The sequence below is a fragment of the Onychostoma macrolepis genome, chromosome 16, assembly GCF_012432095.1.
Source record: "Onychostoma macrolepis isolate SWU-2019 chromosome 16, ASM1243209v1, whole genome shotgun sequence".
In the NCBI taxonomy this organism is placed as follows: domain Eukaryota; kingdom Metazoa; phylum Chordata; class Actinopteri; order Cypriniformes; family Cyprinidae; genus Onychostoma; species Onychostoma macrolepis.
The window spans coordinates 32,439,390-32,458,879 of NC_081170.1; the positions used below are offsets into that span (position 1 = coordinate 32,439,390).

The window sequence follows — 19,490 nt, forward strand, 5'->3', positions numbered from 1 at the left end:
AAAACTAAAAACATAAAATAATAATAATAATAAATAACTTTTATTTTTAAACATTTTTAAATAAACATTAACTGAAAAAAGTTAAACTTGAAGTACTAAAACAATTAAAAGTAAATTAACTAAAACTAATACTAATTTTATATATATAAAAAACACAGACAAAAAAATAAATAAATACATAAATAAATGTAACTAACTAATTAGTAACTAAATTACTAAAATTACTAATTCAGGCAATTATTAGTGAATGAGACCCAGTGATTTTTGGCAGTGGGATGCCCATTATTGAAATATTGCTGTGTGAAAGTTGGGATTTAATTTTTATTTCTTTTGCATATCTGATTATCCTTAGTTTCAAGGGGCTTGGTGACCTACAAAGACGAATGAAAACGTCTGACTTATTTTGATAAACCTACACGAGCACATGCCGTTAAATAGATGTACTAGGGCAAAGGCGTTTGGTAATTCAGTTATGAAACCATGATTTATGTGAACACGCGGGGTGACAGTTAAAATGTATCACCCTATGATTTAATGGCACTTTATCAGCCGAAAACAACCTCGTACTAATCCGTTGTTGCTTGTTGTCTTCTTTAAATCTACGAGCCCTCGATAGATGACCCTACACGCGCATGTCACTGGCAGCAATAACACACACTCATTGTGTAAAGAACAATACCGAAGTAATGAAAATTCTGTAAGAGCTAATAAAAAATACTGATGAAAATAAATTGAGCTGATAAATAACTTTGACAAGAGCCATTAATAACAGCCTCTCAGTTCCCCGTGCACTCACAACAAGGGCTCTCGAGTTCTTGTCTATAACTGAAAATACCTCATGTTTCCTGCAGCTTACGTTGACGTACGAATGGCGAGGCAATCGGAAAAGCCATTCTAAGTTCATGGAAATAACTTCGGAAATCTCATTCCATTAAAAAAAAATTCCTTCTGCGCTCAAGTCTTAAATTGTTTTCATGAAAGGCTCAAGCTGCAACATTTGGTGAGAATCGGTTGAGAAATCACCGAGTCCATAAATCCGTCTTCAGAGATAAGGCTTTGAGTTTACTCACATGAAAACACTCTATCTAGCTCAGCCTCATGTGGCAGGCCGAGGTCAGGTCCCAGAGCTTGTTTCTTAGTTTGCTTTTCAGGTCTGCTGATTCCAGATCAGCTTATCTATATAGACAGCAGCAAGAAGGGCACTCAGCCGCAAAATGAGTGCTCCTAAAAATACACACCGCACCTTCGATACTGTGCAGGCCATCTGATAAGGCTCAAGTATACTACACACCCAAATCTGTCGCATTGAGCCCAAAGCTTAAAACATTTGACGAGAAACTAAAACTGGTCAAAATCTTTAAAGAGATATTTATGGAAAAGCAATGATTAAAAACACCAGGAGATCACAGGGTGAAAGCTGGAGTTTGGTTGTGAAAACCATTATAAATTATATTGTTTATTATATTTGACATTAGGGGTGTGCAGCGGAGCCATTATTTGTATCTGTATCTGTATCTGTGACAATCTCAAAATTATTTGTATCTGTATCTGTATTCGGATAGATCCGGAAGTGGGCGTGGCTTAAACCGGAAGATCGTCAAATTACATGAAAATACAATTTTAAATGAAAATCTGTTCGATTCGTAGTTTTCATTTAACAAATATGCCTTGTATAACTGAAGAAAGTATTATTTTTTATTACAATTATAACTTTGTAAATATATTTTATTTAAAACTTTATCAAAAAATATTTTCTTATTTTCCAGTGAAACTTTGTGTACAAATTTGACAAGAGACAAGCATCCACAATCTTAAATAAGAGCACTAGCAGAAAAAAAAGAAGCTGGAAAAAAACAAAATAGAAATGGAAAGAAAGTGTTCAGTAGCCTACTCATAGCAGAATGACAATAAAGCTCGCTTGAACTTTAAGTAACTTAGATCATGTTTCATGTTCAAAAATAAAATTTGAAAACATATGAAAAATTATTTAAAATCATGTCACTGAATAAATTCATGTGGCTGACTCACAGCAGCTGCGAAACGCAGGAGTGAAGGAGCTTGGCGCAAGTGCAGCTTCCGCTCCGCCATGTTGCCAGATCTAGATATTATAAGCGTCTCTGGACTTGTTTTAATACTTAATGTAACAGTGTTAATAAAGTAATTAGGGCATTAATAAAGTGGGAAGATGATGGTTCAGGTTAGAGATTCTGTATCCTATTTGCAAAATATAAGAATTAAACTTATTTTGGTGCATTTTTCAGGAGATTGGTTGTGTTTGTTTTTTGCAGCAATATCTGGCAACACTGCTTCGCCGCACTGACAGACAGCAATTTAAAAAAAAAAGAGCGCACTGATAGGTTATTGCTATTTCACTTAATAGTAAGCCAGTCCTCATTTTATTTGTTTATTGTTGGGGGGCACTAATAATTATTGTCAGTATGAATAAAGCTAAACAAGATGACTTCTTCAACTACAGATTCATTGGCAAAACTTACAGTAAGGTCACATTAAGTAATGCATTAACCAACATTAACTAACAATGAGCAATACATTTGTAATTTATTTATCTTTATTAATGTTAATTATTAAAAATACAACAGTAACACTATTTTAAGGACCAATTCTCACTTTTAACTAACATGCATATTACTAGCATATTGGCTGTGTATTAGTACTTATAAAGCACATATCAACGCCTTAATCTGCATGAACATATTTAAAACCCTTTAATCATACAACACACTTAACTTGACAACTACCATACTAGCTATTAATAAGCAGAAATTACTAGTTTAAATTAGACAAAAGTCATATAGCCAATACTTAGTTAATAGTGAGAATTAGACCTTAAAGTAAAGTGTGACTAATACGACTGAATTGTATTGGTATTCCCATCATCCGATATACAGTATATTTCTTCAACTCTCATGCTCATTTCCTTTTCTTTCTACTAAGTTGACTAACTAAACAATAGTGTAGCACATGTTTACCAGATCTATCGCCTAGTGTTTACTTAGTTTGCCTGACTCTGTTGAACTCAGCTGGGGTTGCCTGAAATATGAGGATTCAGTTTCGACATGTTTTTTTTTTTTTTCAGTGCAATTCTCTGCTGTGCGTTTTTTGATGAAAAATACCGGATGTCCATATTGTGTCTCTGCTCCGCTCTACACTCATTAGGCTACTCTGTCTGACCGTGTCAGTGCGTCGGCAGCTCTCCTGTCAAATTATGCGGGGGAGAAGAGACATTAGTACTGTGAGGGAGTAAAAGGTTTGAGGCTACAGTCCTGAAAACACATGCCTGTCTACAACCCTGTTTGGACTGAATAATTACCTATAATTACCAAACATATGACACTGGCTCAATAGGTTGTTAGTAAGATGTAGTGTACCCCAAATGCATAGAATAATTTGACATACAAAAAGTTTCATTAAGATTCATAGTAAGGTGTTAAAGTTAGTAGACTAAGGTATCCATTACCATTCAAAAGTTTAGATCGATAAGATTTTTTAATGTTTCTGAAAGAAGTTTCTTATGCTCACCATGGCTACAGTAATATTGTGAAATAGTATAACAATTTAAAATACTACAATGTATTATATTTGAATATATTTTATAATTGATTTAACTCATATGATAGCAAAGCTGAATTTTCAGCATCATTACTCCAGCCTTCAGAAATCATTCTAATATGCTGATTTGGTGTAACAGTTGAAACCGGTTGTGCTGCTTAATATTTTAAATATAATTACATTTAAATATTATTAAATAAAATCTGACTTTTGAACAGTGTATGTCATTACCATTTCAGCATAAAAAAAGATGAAATAATTACAATTTTGTTATCAGTAGATTTATGGTGAAAAGCAGTATTTTAAACAAATAATGCAAAAAATAAAATAAATAAAAATAAATGTCTGGACAATAAAATTACAGTTCCAAAATGTATTTACCAAGCAGTGCAACATTTTGTGACTGATGAAAACTTGACTGGTTAAATGTTGCACTGTTTGGTAAATACATTTTTGTCATTTCAGTGTGCAGACATTATAATATTTCATTGTTTATTATTTGACTTTTTTTGTCCTGCACTTTTTTTTTCTCCCTAAACATGTAATACTGTGGTTTATGTTTGTAGATACAGTATACCTATAGTGGGGCAAAAAAGTATTTAGTCAGCCACCAATTGTGCAAGTTCTCCCACTTAAAAAGATGAGAGAGGCCTGTAATTTTCATCATAGGTATACCTCAACTATGAGAGACAAAATGAGAAAAAAAAAAAATCCAGAAAATCACATTGTAGGATTTTTAAAGAATTTATTTGCAAATAATGGTGGAAAATAAGTATTTGGTCAATAACAAAATATCTCAGTACTTTGTTATATACCCTTTTTTGGCAATGACAGAGGTCAAATGTTTTCTGTAAGTCTTCACAAGGTTTTCACACACTGTTGCTGGTATTTTGGCCCATTCCTCCATGCAGATCTCCTCTAGAGCAGTAATGTTTTGGGGCTGTCGCTGGGTAACACGGACTTTCAACTCCCTCCAAAGATTTTCGATGGGGTTGAGATCTGGAGACTGGCTAGGCCACTCCAGGACCTTGAAATGCTTCTTACGAAGCCACTCCTTCGTTGCCAGGCGGTGTGTTTGGGATCATTGTCATGCTGAAAGATCCAGCCACGTTTCATCTTCAATGCCCTTGCTGATGGAAGGAGGTTTTCACTCAAAATCTCACGATACATGGCCCCATTCATTCTTTCGTTTACGGATCAGTCGTCCTGGTCCCTTTGCAGAAAAACAGCCCCAAAGCATGATGTTTCCACCCCATGCTTCACAGTAGGTATGGTGTTCTTTGGATGCAACTCAGCATTCTTTGAGTTTTTACCAAAAGTTCTATTTTGGTTTCATCTGACCATATGACATTCTCCCAATCCTCTTCTGGATCATCCAAATGCTCTCTAGCAAACTTCAGACGGGCCGGACATGTACTGGCTTAAGCAGGGGACACGTCTTTGAGTCCCTGGCGGCGCAGTGTGTTACTGATGGTAGCCTTTGTTACTTTGGTCCCAGCTCTCTGCAGGTCATTCACTAGGTCCCCGTGTGGTTCTGGGATTTTGCTCACAGTTCTTGTGATCATTTTGACCCCACGGGTGAGATCTTCGTGGAGCCCCAGATCGAGGAGATTATCAGTGGTCTTGTATGTCTTCCATTTTCTAATAATTGCTCCCACAGTTGATTTCTTCACACCAAGCTGCTTACCTATTGCAGATTCAGTCTTCCCAGCCTGGTGCAGGTCTACAATTTTGTTTCTGGTATCCTTTGACAGCTCTTTGGTCTTGGTCATGGTCATGGTGGAGTTTGGAGTTGGACTGTTTGAGGTTGTGGACAGGTGTCTTTTATACTGATAACGAGTTCAAACAGATGCCATTAATACAGGTAACGAGTGGAGGACAGAGGAGCCTCTTAAAGAAGAAGTTACAGGTCTGTGAGAGCCAGAAATCTTGCTTGTTTGTAGGTGACCAAATACTTATTTTACCGAGGAATTTACCAATTAATTCTTAAAAAATCCTACAATGTGATTTTCTGGATTTTTTTTTCTCATTTTGTCTCTCATAGTTGAGGTATACCTATGATGAAAATTACAGGCCTCTCTCATCTTTTTAAGTGGGAGAACTTGCACAATTGGTGGCTGACTAAATACTTTTTTGCCCCACTGTAAATGAGGTTCAAAAACATTAAACATTTATACTTTCATGCTGAAACCCGCACCCCATTTCATTTGTTGGAGTTTCAGTCTAAATTAGCTTCAACCCTGCATAATTTGCACCTTGCAGTATCTCAAATTTCAAGCTGTAATGACAATTATTTTATGCGTTATTACTTTTCATTACATTTGATGAGACAGTTATGTACTTCTTATACTTTTTCACCTCCAGCCATTTACACACACACACACACACACACATATCCCATCTCCATTTTTGACTCTTCCAGCCATAATCCCTTTGTTCCCCTCAAGGTGACTGCAATCGGGCCGAATCTGGCCAAAGCACAAGGAAGATTAAGTGCCGCTGCAGTAAGTCACCTCTCCCAACCCTTCCAGCACCTCGCCATTGACTCCAACCATATGACTTCCTCCACTAAATGCCACTTAAGCTATTACAGCTCTCCAGCCCCGGGCTTCTGGTGACCTCAGAGGGTGAGGACAGTGAAAGGGCGATGGGATGGGAAGCCAGCACAGCAGCACCCTTTCCTGTGACAGGGCTTACACCCCCAGCCTGACAGCACTGAGACTTGAGAGAATGGGCTGGGGCTTTCAGCATTGTCTAGTTCTGCTGACTCGGTAGAGGCATTTAAACGTGTATTCGCTGTGGCAGCACTTGCCGCCGTGTCTTCATGTTGTGTCAATGCGATCCAGGTGTGTTCTGTCACCTTTGCAGCACGCGTTTTGTGAGAGGAAGCAGTATTGGAGCGAGCAACACGTTCAGCTAATTGCATTATAGTGTCATCTTGGCATTTTGTTTAGACATCAGAAAACCAGGAGAAAGGCTTTATTAAAGTGAAAGGCATAATTAGAGATGCTGGTACTGGTAAATCTGACTCAGCAGAAACAGCATTAGTGGTGTTCGTTACTTAACCGCTATGATGCTGTGCAACGTGAATACTTACGTGTTCCATGAGTTCCTTTATCATCCCATTCCACTGGCCTTTGTCATCTTGAAACCCATACCTTCCATCCGACACCAGGTGGATCTCGTAGGAAAAACCCAGGATGCTGGCCAACTCCTTAAGCAGGTCAATACAGAAGCCCTCAAAGCGGTCATTGCCGACGAGTGCCTTGTCAGACTTCTTAAGCATGACGTATGGCTCCTCCTGTACAAATACAAAATATCCAATGAGAAGCATCTTCAAATGAGCTGCAGTTTCTTATTTGGTTTACTGCACACACACACCTGACATCTGGCTGAGTTTCAATGGCAAACAAATTTACTTTTTTTACATAAAAAAATAAAATAAAAAATACAGTTGATGTTAAAATTGCACCAAGCAATTTCTGTGTCACTAGTGGCACCAAATGAAATTGCAGATTGCTTGTTTGAGTGGTCTGAGATAGAAATGTTGGCTCACCAAATGATTTGAATATCAGGCTGGATTGCCTCAAGCCAGTTTGAAGCAATTCTATTTGGCACCCCAAGTTGCATAGAATTCGCATGTTTAAGTATTGTGTAAAGTAGTTTAATGATCCCATAAAATGGCATTAGATTTCAAGAAATTTATTTGCATTAGATGTCATGATTTGTTGGACTACTTTAGGAAACATCAATGGAAATACATTATGCATTCCCATGTCTCGATGATCCCACCTAGACATTATTTTACTCCGATGGTCCATGACAATCTCTACAGGTCATTATTTTGTCTTGCCTCCTGCATTCCCTCACAATGAAGAAAGCTGTGCTATACATGAAAGACCCCAAGATGTTCCTGGGATTGGCTCATGCAGGAGAGAGCTGGCATGAGGTACTCAAATGTTGGCCAGAGAGCAGGAGAGAGAGAAAGAACAGCCACAACCCTAGAGACATTGGTCCTGAGGGGCTCTCAAAACTGAAGCACTGGCTTGTTGTGCTGAGCCACAGTGATAAGCCTAACCCTGGGATGTTTACAAATAAAACGTGTTGGCATGTTGTACATAGAACATCTTCCATGACCCAGACATCCTAAACATGTACATCCGGAATCCACAATGTAGGTTTGATGGGAAGGAAGTTTTGGGAAAAGCAGTCACATTGGCCAAGCCAGCTGTCATAACCAGCTGCTACACGCACCTCTAGAACCATTCCCATCATCTGTGTCCATGGAAATCTGTGCTAAATCCTGTCCATACTATATCCCAATTGGTTTGAGAAGTGGCTTCGTGTAGGAACCAACCGAGGCTGAAAATACGTGCTTGTGGCAACATTTCTCCACGAACGTCGCCATAATCATATATTTATTGCTCGTTTTGCAGAAGAGTGGCGCTAAAATGCACGTTCAATACTTGACCGTGCACATTTAAAAAAAAAAAAATTAATTTGTTTTTTTTTATAATGTTGGTATAGGCACACTTTGAGGTGTTTTTATTATGTTGCTTCGGTACATATTGTGCCTGTTCAGAATTCAAATGTCACTAAAGGGGGAATATTGCTAAAAGGTTAATGCTCTATCATGTTGGAAAATAACAAACACCCACACCAAACACAACCCTAAACCTACCCAATAAATGTTAACAAAAGCAAGATGACAGCTATCGAGCAAACCTACTGTGTTAGAAAACCCATACATATGAAGCTGCATATGTGATGCTAATGTTTAAAATTATCAAATTATTAAAATTGTTTTGAGGTCATAACTAAATAATGTGCATGGAACTGTGCAATTTATTTATTTTATTTTTTTTAGTTTTACAGAAATGTAGGTAGATACACGTATTTATAATGAGCCTGGGGAGGTAGATCTGTCTGTCTCCTTGCTGTTGGGCCTTAACCAGGTTCTACAACATCTGAAATGATTCTCACAATGCAGAGGTCACTACCTAGTCCTCTGACACCACATATAATTGAGATTCCCTTTAAGTGCACTGAAAAGGCATCTGATTGGGCTGCTGCCAAAACCATCCATAATATATATTCTAAATTGCAAATTATACCACCTAATCTATGGATGAGTTCCCATTACAGCATCAAAATACTATTATTACAGTTTCCCATCTACAAACAGATGGTTTAGTGGAACGGTTTAATCAGACATTACAACTCAAGTGAGTGGGTGCAACTGGTTTTAATCTGTAAAATTTTCTATGTACTTGGAGATCTAAGAATTCCCCAAGCCAACAAAGGGCTTTACATCTATTGAATAACTCTTTGGACACCAGTCTTAAAGGTGCAATAGCATTTTTTTGTTATGCTGGTTGAGAGTCTATTCACATCCTGATAGCAATAATTAAGTTAAGTGGTCTAAATGTATTTATATGTGACCCTGGACCACAAAACCAGTCATAAAGATACATTATTTGAAACTGAGATTTATACATCATCTGAAAACTGAATAAATGAAAATCTGGAATCTGAGAGTGCAAAAAAATCTAAATATTGACAACATCGCCTTTAAAGTTATCCAAATTAAGTTCTTAGCAATGCATATTACTAATCAAAAATTTAGTTTTGATATATTTACAGTAGTAAATTTACAAAATATCTTCATGGAACATGAACTTTACTTAATGTCCTAATGATTTTTGGCATAAAAGAAAAATCAATAATTTTGACCCATATAATGTATTTTTTGGCTATTGCTACAAATATACCCCAGCGACTGGTTTTGTGGTTCAGGGTCACATATATTCTGTGGAAGGCGTAGGACCAAGAAATGTTCGTCCAATCAAAACGATCGCTCCAAGCATTTTTATTGGCTTTCCTACCTGCCTATCAACGTATGTATTAGCATACCTCTGTGCACTCGGTTCGAGCAGACAGGATACGTCATCAGCGCGGTCACCTACGCTGTGCGGACAGAGCGAGAATGGCAGGCAAACATCAACAACCTGATCTTCCTTCCTGGTATTGTAGTACTTTTACTAACTGTACTATAAAGCTTTCTCACTGGTAAATGACATATAATGTATTGTAGTAATGTTGTCTCTGTTCGTCTGATCTGTTTGCAAACTTCGCGTTCATGCATTCAGGAGGCGTGGCTTTGGACGGTGATTTGCAGGGAGGGTGGGGCATTCGCTTTCAGTGCTATCAGGCTAAAGTTAGCATTTTCCAAGATCTCTTACCGCACCTTTAAGACCTCCAAGGTGTTGCCAAGGAGCAATGGGAGCAACAGACATTGTCCCTTATATTCAGACATGCTGATCTATCAACATATGATGGATATTGAGCATGCCCAATATCACACCTAACATCAAATTGATAATTTGGGGCTTTTTGGTATAGTCCATATGCACTTTCTGACCTACTGGATCTACAGTACCAACCAGGCTGGGACTAAATTTGGAATAAGAGGGAACCATCATTATTCAAAAAAGACATTCACTTGAGTGAACAACTTTCCTTATTAGCAGCAAAAAAAAAAAAAAAAAAGTACAGTACATAAAATTTGTGAGGTATTTAAAAGCAAGTGATAGTAGAATGGCTTCTGCTTAATGTCGAGGGCTTATTGAGGAGGAAATTCATTGGATTAGTCCTTGAGAAATCAGATCCCTTGACCTGTGACATTTTTCGTAATGGAGACAGATAAAGATGTTTTAATGAAGCATTATGTCAGCACCAGTAGTTATACAGTTATTTCAGGATTGCTCTATTTATTGCTTGTGGTGCTTCTGATCAAACTCCCGCAAGGTGACCTTCACTATCTGTGTGTTTCATCAAACATTCTGTGACATCCTTCTAGCCCTGATAGCATTTTCCAGTTTAGCCCAGTTTAGCCAGAAAAGACAAAAAAAATCAAGCCGGACATAAGCTGAAGCTGGCAGCTGAAAACAGGACTAGCGTTCATGTCATGCATGTTCATCCTTGAACTGAATTGGAGAATAAGTTTCATTGCAATTCTATACCCTGTCCAGACTTCTCAATAATAATAGATGCTTTTGAGTGTTGTGAACAATATTTCAAGTGGGATCTGTCAAGATCTGAGATCTGTGCACTCTGAAAAGACTGTAAAATAAACTATTTATTTGAGAGACCAGGATTACACAGGATAATTATCAAAAGGGCTATGTCAGCACTCTCAGTGACTAAATCAGTCTGCTCAGTCAATTACATAAATAGTCCCATTAAACCAATTTGGACCCACTTTATATTAAGTGTCTCTAACTACTATGCACTTACAGTACATTTAAATTAATAATTTGATACAATGCACTTATTGTGTGCACACATGTTTTTACTAGGGGTGTCCCCGACTAAGGATTTTCATAGTCGAATCGGAATTTTCGAATCTTGCTGACAGTCGACTGATAGTCGAATCATATGTTTGGGGGCGGGGCAAAATACATTACCAAGAGTCAAGTCAGACATTAGACAGTCATAAATACTAACTTTAACACACAGGGAAAATGTGTAATGGACGCCTCGCAGATACAAATGGAGTGAATAATGTTTTATGTTTTGATTAAAAGATAGTTAACATTAAACGTCAGCGAAACCCTAAGAATTCACATTTTTTACAATAGTGCTCTCATTATAACGTTATGTAACGTTAGGCTATATGGCTATATGTTATTAATGTTCTGCATTTCTGTTTTGAGCTGCGCCTGCTGAATGACCAGTAGAATTAATCATTTGATAGAAGGTTTTTAATCAATGGGATTTAACTCATTTATCTCATATAAAATACGCTTCATTATTTATACAACATAACGTTAATATAACAACTTATAGGCAGGCTAAAACGCCCAGATGCATGAACGTGTCTGCGCCGCTTTGAATGAATTCCTTTTGTGGACGCGTTCTTGACGCAACAACGTGCAGAAACAGGGAACTAAACTCTAAAAATTCACAGCGTTTTATTATAATAGTGTTCTCATTATAATGTTATGGGTATATGACAGTCCCAGTCATAGTTATTACTATTCAGCATAGTTGTTTGTCCTGCTCGCGCTGCGCACTGAAGAGATAATCACTGTTCAATAAAGCGCTTTACTGCAGCGACTCAACCAAATGCATCTTATACGAGATAAATAATATATACACGATATATATAAACCGGCTGAAATGTTTTGAAATCACTTGTATCCTACCTGATCGAAAAAAATCCAGTCTTTCACTCTGTGTCAGTTTGAGTCTTGTTAAAGTTTTAAATCCTTGCCGCCAAGATGCTCCTCTGTAGGTCACGGATTATGGAAAGTGAAACTTAAATCTATGGGGTGATTGGATTTATTCACGCACGTTAAAATATGTATTTAAAGCTTTTTTTTTTTTTTTTTCAGATTCTTATTTACAACATTATCATAATAGGCTGTATATTAACTTATTGGGAGAAAACCGGTAGTTCTGTGTGAAATCAGACATTGAGCACCCCCATATAGCCAAAATGGTATGATCATAACACCCCGCGAATATTCGACTGTGAGATTGGGAGTCGAATCAGGCTCCTCGAATCAAAGCATCGAATCGTGGACTATTCGGGGTCACCCCTAGTTTTTACATTGCATTCGGTAACACTTCATTTTAAGGTGTCATAATACAGAGTAATTACCTAATTAAGTACTCAGCAGTAGCCGTTGTACTTACATTAAGTAAAATGTACTTACCATGTAACCAAGTTATAGAACAGCCTGTAATTACAGTCTGTAATTATGTAGATGTAATAGGCAGCTACTGTTACACATATGTAACAGGCCAAGTCTGTTACACAGCTACTTGTACACTTAAGTATAATCTTGATACACTTTATTTTAAGTAGCTTATGCTTGTGTAATATTCTGTAATTTTAATGTAATTAGAAAGGTATTACATGCATTTAAGCTGTGTACTGGTGAGTTAAATCAAACTAAGGTGCAGCTGGAGAAGGTGTACAGTATAGATACACACGAGGTACACTTAAGTACAATCTTGATGCACTTTATTTTAAGTAGCTTATGTCTGTGTACTTACATTTATAATTACATTGTATAAAGACTGTGACACATATGTAACAATCTTTTGGTTACATAAGTAGCTGTGTAACAGACTCGGTCTGTTACATAGGTGTAACAGTAGCTGCCTATTACATCTACATAATTACAAACTATGTATAGGCTGTTCCATAACTTAGTTACATTTTAAGTACTGTTTTTCCATGTAAGAACAACGGCTACTACTAAGTAGTTAATTAGGTAATTACTCTGTATTATGGACACCTTAAAATAAAGTGTTACCTTGTATTCTTATTGAGAAATACCTTCCTGTAATTACATCTATAATTAATTTATGTAGTTACATCTGTAATTACCCTACAACTACACCTAAACCCACATTTAAGCCTAACCATAGGACCAGATCTGTCCCTAATCTTAACTGTATCCCAACTCAATTTCCATTTTGTTTACACTTTATCTTAAGTTGTCCTTGTTGCAGTGTAATTATGAATTTAAGAACCGAGTCATATTAATTAACTACATGTACTTACTATATGGTTAGGGTTAAGGTTTGTCTTAGGGTTACTTGCATGTAATTCTGCATATTTTATTGTTATTATAATAGTAAGTACATGTAACGTAACAATGACACTATAAAATAAAGTGTTACCTTCATTTTTCATGAACTGTTTTATACCATTATATATTGTTTACTATCAAAGTTTGTCAAAAAACATCAGTGTGTGTTAAATTAATGGATATTTTGTCTGTCAGTAACATCTAATAAGCATCTTTAATATGTGCTTATACAAAAAAAAAAAAAAAAAAAACACTGACTGGGAAATATTCAGTGGAGTTCAAAGTGTGACAACTAGCCCCAGTCTCCATATAAATATACAAATACAATATAAGGAAAATTAAGCTACATGCAGGTATCATAAATTGTTGACATGCAACACATCTAATCAGAAAATAAAGTGATTTATATATTTTTAATATAAAACATTTGCACTTAAGACTTTTTAGGTGTCAGCCCATTTTAGATGAAACCATGAGCCATGGATTGAATGGATGTAGAATGAAACAAAACTTTGTACAAGTTGTCCAATTATCTCGATCAAAAAGTTTGTGTGGCCAAAAAATATCATCTATAACAGTTACCATCTGTTCTAAGCCCCCAATCTGTAAAATTCCCTAAGGTTCGGTGGCAAATCAACTTTTTTTTTTTCTTTTAATACCTTCTCCCTCTTTTTCCTGTATGAGCAGTAACAGAAATAACCAGTTACATAGACTGAAGTATGAAACAAGCTGTTTAATCAAAGCAAGAAAGTTAAATGATGCCTCCATCATTTGAGCGATGACATCAGACAAAAGTTTTGGGCTTCTTAATTGTCAGCTGATGCAATCATATGATCATATTATATCCTAAGGTCCATAAATTAGACTTTGGCAATCTCAGCACCTGTGTGCATTTTTTTGAAGGAAGTTGTGGTCAGTGTGCCTTCAGGATGTTGGTACACCATAATTTTTATTTGTCATAATTGTTATGTGTGATGTGTTATTCTTCATTTGTATTCAAAATCATGTCACTTTAAAGTGACCCTTGTTCAATACCCCTATTTACTGTCTTAAATAAAACCAAAAATATGTGGTTACTATCTTAAGATAACAATACCCAGGACCACTGCATGGTACTAGAAAACCACTGATTATATCCTATCAAGACCTTAACTCATAATTATAGCCTTGCAGCTCAATCCACATTTAATGACAGTGTTTATGCCTGTTGATAACTCATCTGCCTGTCCAGAACAAGTCCACAGAGGCTGTTGTCAGTACCACAAAAATCCCGAAACATTCCTGCGACATGCATAAATGCAGCCCTCGGGACATCTGTGAGAATACAGTATTGAATGGGCACACATTTATTTTAAGATGTGTCATTTGTGCTATTATCTGGCAAATGACATTGGGTAAAGCAGAATTTCACCCAGCATGCATCTGCTTGTGACATTAATAAGTTAAGGCCACATGTCTATAGTATATCTCTGAAAATATCCTATAAAAAACAAATTGGAATGGGTCAGTGGCATTATCCAATAAGTGCGCTGATTGAATTTTTAAAGTACCTGTGCAAGGGTTAGCCGTTCAAGCTTATTTTACTTATTTTTAGGGCTGTCAATCATAATTTTCAATCAAATTAACTAATTAAACAAGTAACAATGGTAACATTTTATTTGACAGTGTCCTGAGTTCACATAACATACTTTATACTTATATCCACCTTAACCTAAGCATGGGAATAGCCATTTGTAACTTGAATATACAGTTCATAAGCTTGGTGTAATTCATATCCAGTTATTTTAGTTGAACAAAACCTGTTACGCTGCTTGCTATTGCAAACTGATATTTGTTATCATGTTATTTTAAATTACTATCATAATCATAAAAGCATTTGTTTGTAGGGCAAATAGTTTTACCATTTACTGCACTTTGATATTCCTCTAGTTATTCACCTATAGGGCAGCACCTTTATGGGGAAGTCGTGGCCTAATGGATAGAGAGTCAGACTTGTAACCTGAAGGTTACAAGTCTCAGGTCCGGCAGGAATTGTCGGTGGGGGGAGTGAATAATCAGTGCTCTCTCCACCTTCAATACCACGACTGAGGTGAGACCCTTGAGCAAGGCACCGAACCCCCAACTGCTTCCCGGGCACCGCAGCACTGGCCGCCCACTGCTCCGGGTGTGTGTTCACGGAGTGTGTGTGTGTGTGTGTGTGTGTTCAATGCTGTGTGTGTGCACTTGGATGGGTTAAATGCAGTGCAACAAATTCCGAGTGTGGGTCACCATACTTGGCCACACGTCACTTCACTTCACACTTCACTATAGCGACAAAAGAAATAGAAGTCTTGCATATTCACCAAAAATAAGTTCCACATAGAAGTTAATATACTGTATTGCTTATTCCCCATTGAACATATGCGTAGAGATTGTCTACCCCATTCTGCACTAAATCATTTTTCAAATAAGTTCACTATGTGCTATTTTTATTAGCTGGCATAGAATGTGTCAGAAATCTTTGACCGTTTTTTTGTTTTTTTTCCTAGCACCATCTTGCACCAAAAGGCCACCATATTATTAGCTCATAAATGCTCATGCAGTTTGCCAGTTTGAGGACATGCATCAGGAAAGAGCACATTTTACAGTGGAAGGCAACAAGTTAATTTATCCACGTTTTAATATGTCTGTGGTCATTTTAGATGGACTCAGAGGAATTGCAAGTAGTAGCATCTGGGACTACCTCGAATGCTGACTTCCATGTACAGGAGGAAATAAAAATAATGAAAATGAATTAAAAAATTTATTGTACTAAATCACATTTCCTATTTCAGATAGGCTAACTGTGTTGAAAGCTGGTACTGTCTTCAATTCAGAATTGTTATTCTGCTTACTAAAGCAGTCATTGTAGATGGTTGAGCCTCAAACTTTGTTTCAAACAGGGGAAGACATCTTGTGTTGTTGATTCAGCCAGGTCAAATTATTTCAAGGACTGAGACACTGAAAGGGACAGAGCTATTTGGCATTTCTGTGAGAAGAAATGAGAATCTGGAGCATGTGCGTTTCATTACTTGAAAAGCAGCCCATACACTGACCTGAAACAAGGTAAAGCACACTAGAAAATATAGTGAAATTTGGAGAAAGAGTAAATTAGATGCAGAATGATAAAGCAGGAGACAGAAAGAGTGCTCTCCTTCACACATAGCATCTTGATGACCTTACCAGGATGGTGGTGATGACCAGCGAGCGGTTGGAAAGCGAGTCGGTGATGTTCATGCCGTTCTGCCTGGGGACCTCAGTGATGTTCAGCCCCCCAGATGCACTCCACTTCCCCACCTAGAAAAGATGAAATTTATGTAGTCAGAGCATGTTTCACTTACCTGTGTGACCCATCCACATCGTAATAGCCCATCTGACTGCATTAGCAGCCCTGTGCTGAGCTCATCCAGAAGCATTAGTTGATTGGCTCTTCTGTTTTTATGCCAATAGGTCTGTGCTTGGGCTCATGAGTAGCTAGGCTCTTGCATACACTCTGAATACATTAACATAGAGGAAGGGCAATTGCACCAAAGGAGATTGCTTTTCAATTCAATTTTGCAAAAAGAAAATGTTGAACAAAGGAAAAAGCAGAACATATGGTATGAATTATAATATGATAATATGTAGCATCAACTATAAACAAGCCACTAGTTGGTTCATTTCTAAGTTACGCTGTAAAACGATCTTTATCCTAATTGTTGTTTTGGTATTGTTTTCCAGTAAAAAGGTCTATGGTTCTGAATTGCACGTTGACAAATTTTGCATGTTCAAGGCTATGTTTGCGTACTTAGGAAAAATTAATCTTTATTATTATGTTTATATTATTCTAAAAGTCAACAACTTCATATCAAACCAGTTTAGAAAGACAAAAGGTGTGTAAGTGTTAACAATAGTGTTGTTGTTCTTAATAGAACTAGCTGTCCATCCTTTGACAAACAAAAATATCTAAGATATCCAGGAATGCATTTAAAGCATTTTAAGTTTTGGAATATTATTTCTTCTTTTTATCCTGTGTATATTTAACAATTTAAACTGCTATAGTGTGGTGATGATACTAATACTACTACTAAATATTTCTTGAGCAGCGAATTAGTGTGATTTTTGAAGGGTCATGTGACAATGAAAACTGGAGTAATGATGCTGAAAATCCAGCTTTGTACCACAGGAATAAACCACATGTTCAAATATAATTCAAATAGAATAATATTTCACAATATTACTGTACTTTTTGATCACATAAATACAGCCTTGGTGAGAATAAGGTACTTTTTAAAAATAGTCTTAGATATATTAAATATATCATATTATAAAATATATCATAAAACTACTCAAGACAAGAGATATTGCTCAATATTATCTTGGCAAGCTAATTTGTTTAACTCTGCAGTGGGACCAATCCAGTTGATTATCAGTCAATGAATCTATTTTAGCTGAAGTGTTCTATCTGCCTCGAGGGATATTAGAAACAAAAAATGCTTACAATTAATTAAGGTACAAACACACATACACAAACACACAGCAAACATATACACAGCAAGAGGCAGACAGCAGAGGGAGTTGAAATAGTTGTACTGTGAATAATCCCTCTAATATCAGCACATAGCGAATCTTAGCAAATTAAGCTAGTTTTGCACAAGCAATCCCCTGCAGTGAGAAAAAGGAAGTCCTGCATATTGTTCAGTCACTCCTCAACAAATCATTACTACAAATGGCCTCATAGCTGTCCGTATCCATCTCTGTCTGAGGGAGTGCAGCAATTCCCTCTCCTGCACCACCACTACTGCTCTCATATTCATAAAGCCATAAGAGCGGCAAATCTCAGTCATGCAGGTGCAAAAATCACCCGATAACACCTCTCACCTGATGCAAAACCTAACATATGCATATGACTTGGCACATGTATTAGTTACAGATTGTGCAAATTCAGGGTGATGCACGTTTCAAATGACATGCTATGCCACTTTATAGGCTGATGTTCCATTATTGCAAATTGACTGCAAATAACTCAATTCATTAAAAGTGATTATCAGGGGAAGGCACAATTATTTATTCATACTGCCGACATGAGACTTTTTTGGCCTTCTCAAAACCTACTTATTCAAACTAAAATGCAGATTAATATCATTTTGTTCCCTCTCTGAATATATCTACTTCTATAAAACGTTACATGTGTGGTCTACTAAAAGAAACATGTACATGTTACTTGGAATTGCATTAGATTTCCCTACAGAATTATTGCTTTTATCATCTTGCGTGTATGTGCTACTGAATTCGAGTTGGTGATAAAGTACAGGTTTTGTGGAGGTGTTTGGTGCAGTAGAGCTGCACAATGAATCGAATTCTATTCATGATCATGATTTCTGCTTCTCTCAGTTTATTAAGCATAATTGTTTGCGAAATGTGCCCACTGGTTATCCCGAAAACGTTTCATTTCAATTTGTAATTTGCGTTATCATGCATTGTTAACAAGCCTCCACAAGTTTTCATGGTTGTGGTTGCCAGATGTCAAGCCTTTAAATCCCCCAATCAGAGCTGTTTTTCTTAAATTGATACATGTTTTGCTCAGTGGTTTACTTAATCTTCCCAACCTGGCAACCATATGCACATACTCTGTCTACATTATGGGGGAAAAAAATGCATACAAGCTGAAAAGACCGGCCAACATGTAAACTGGAATTCTGTTCAAATAACAGTGTAATACAGCCAGTGTGTTTTCTTTCATGTAAACAGTTATTTATCCTGAAAACATTTCATTTTAATTTGTAACATACAAATATATCTCAAGTGTTTAAATCCCCCAATCGTTTTTTTTAATTAAATTCAGCTGAAAACACTGGCAAACATGTAGTTTAATAATCTAAGTCTGAAACATAAATTAAAAAAAATTAATTTAAATTCAAAATTACTAATCGCGATTATATTTTTTGAGCACAATAACAATGATTAACCATTGTTGTGCAGTTCTGTGGTGCAGTTTAGTACAGTTTTGTCTTCTCTAACAGTGTTTGCACAAACATACTTTGCGTAATTTTAATTATTTATCCAATTGATTTAACAAATCAATAAAATAGTAGTGCTAATTTTGCACTACTCACACTTCTTCTCACAAAAGTGAGCACAGCTATACTTACATACCTCATTACTGCACAAAAGCATGCTATGTGCAACTTCAGCCGGTCATTAACGGAGGCTTGTAATTAACAGTACTTTGTACACTAATCCAATTTGCTTTATGATCCACTAACTTATGCTTATGTTTAAACACCTCATTTACTTCCTTGTTAGGAGCTAAATTAA

General features: G+C 36.6%; 1 protein-coding gene across 4 annotated transcripts in view; it reads right to left on the bottom strand.

The window, feature by feature from the left end:
• grik3 (glutamate ionotropic receptor kainate type subunit 3) overlaps nt 1-19,490 on the bottom strand; it is a 140,112-nt gene that overhangs the window by 34,741 nt on the left and 85,881 nt on the right. For all 4 annotated transcript variants that reach the window (XM_058746118.1, XM_058746120.1, XM_058746119.1 and 1 more), the window contains exons 9-10: nt 16,377-16,490; nt 6,668-6,871 (exon numbers count right to left, since the gene is read on the bottom strand). In XM_058746118.1, the coding sequence (XP_058602101.1) occupies nt 6,668-6,871; nt 16,377-16,490 (318 nt within the window). The remainder of the gene's footprint in view (nt 1-6,667; nt 6,872-16,376; nt 16,491-19,490) is intronic.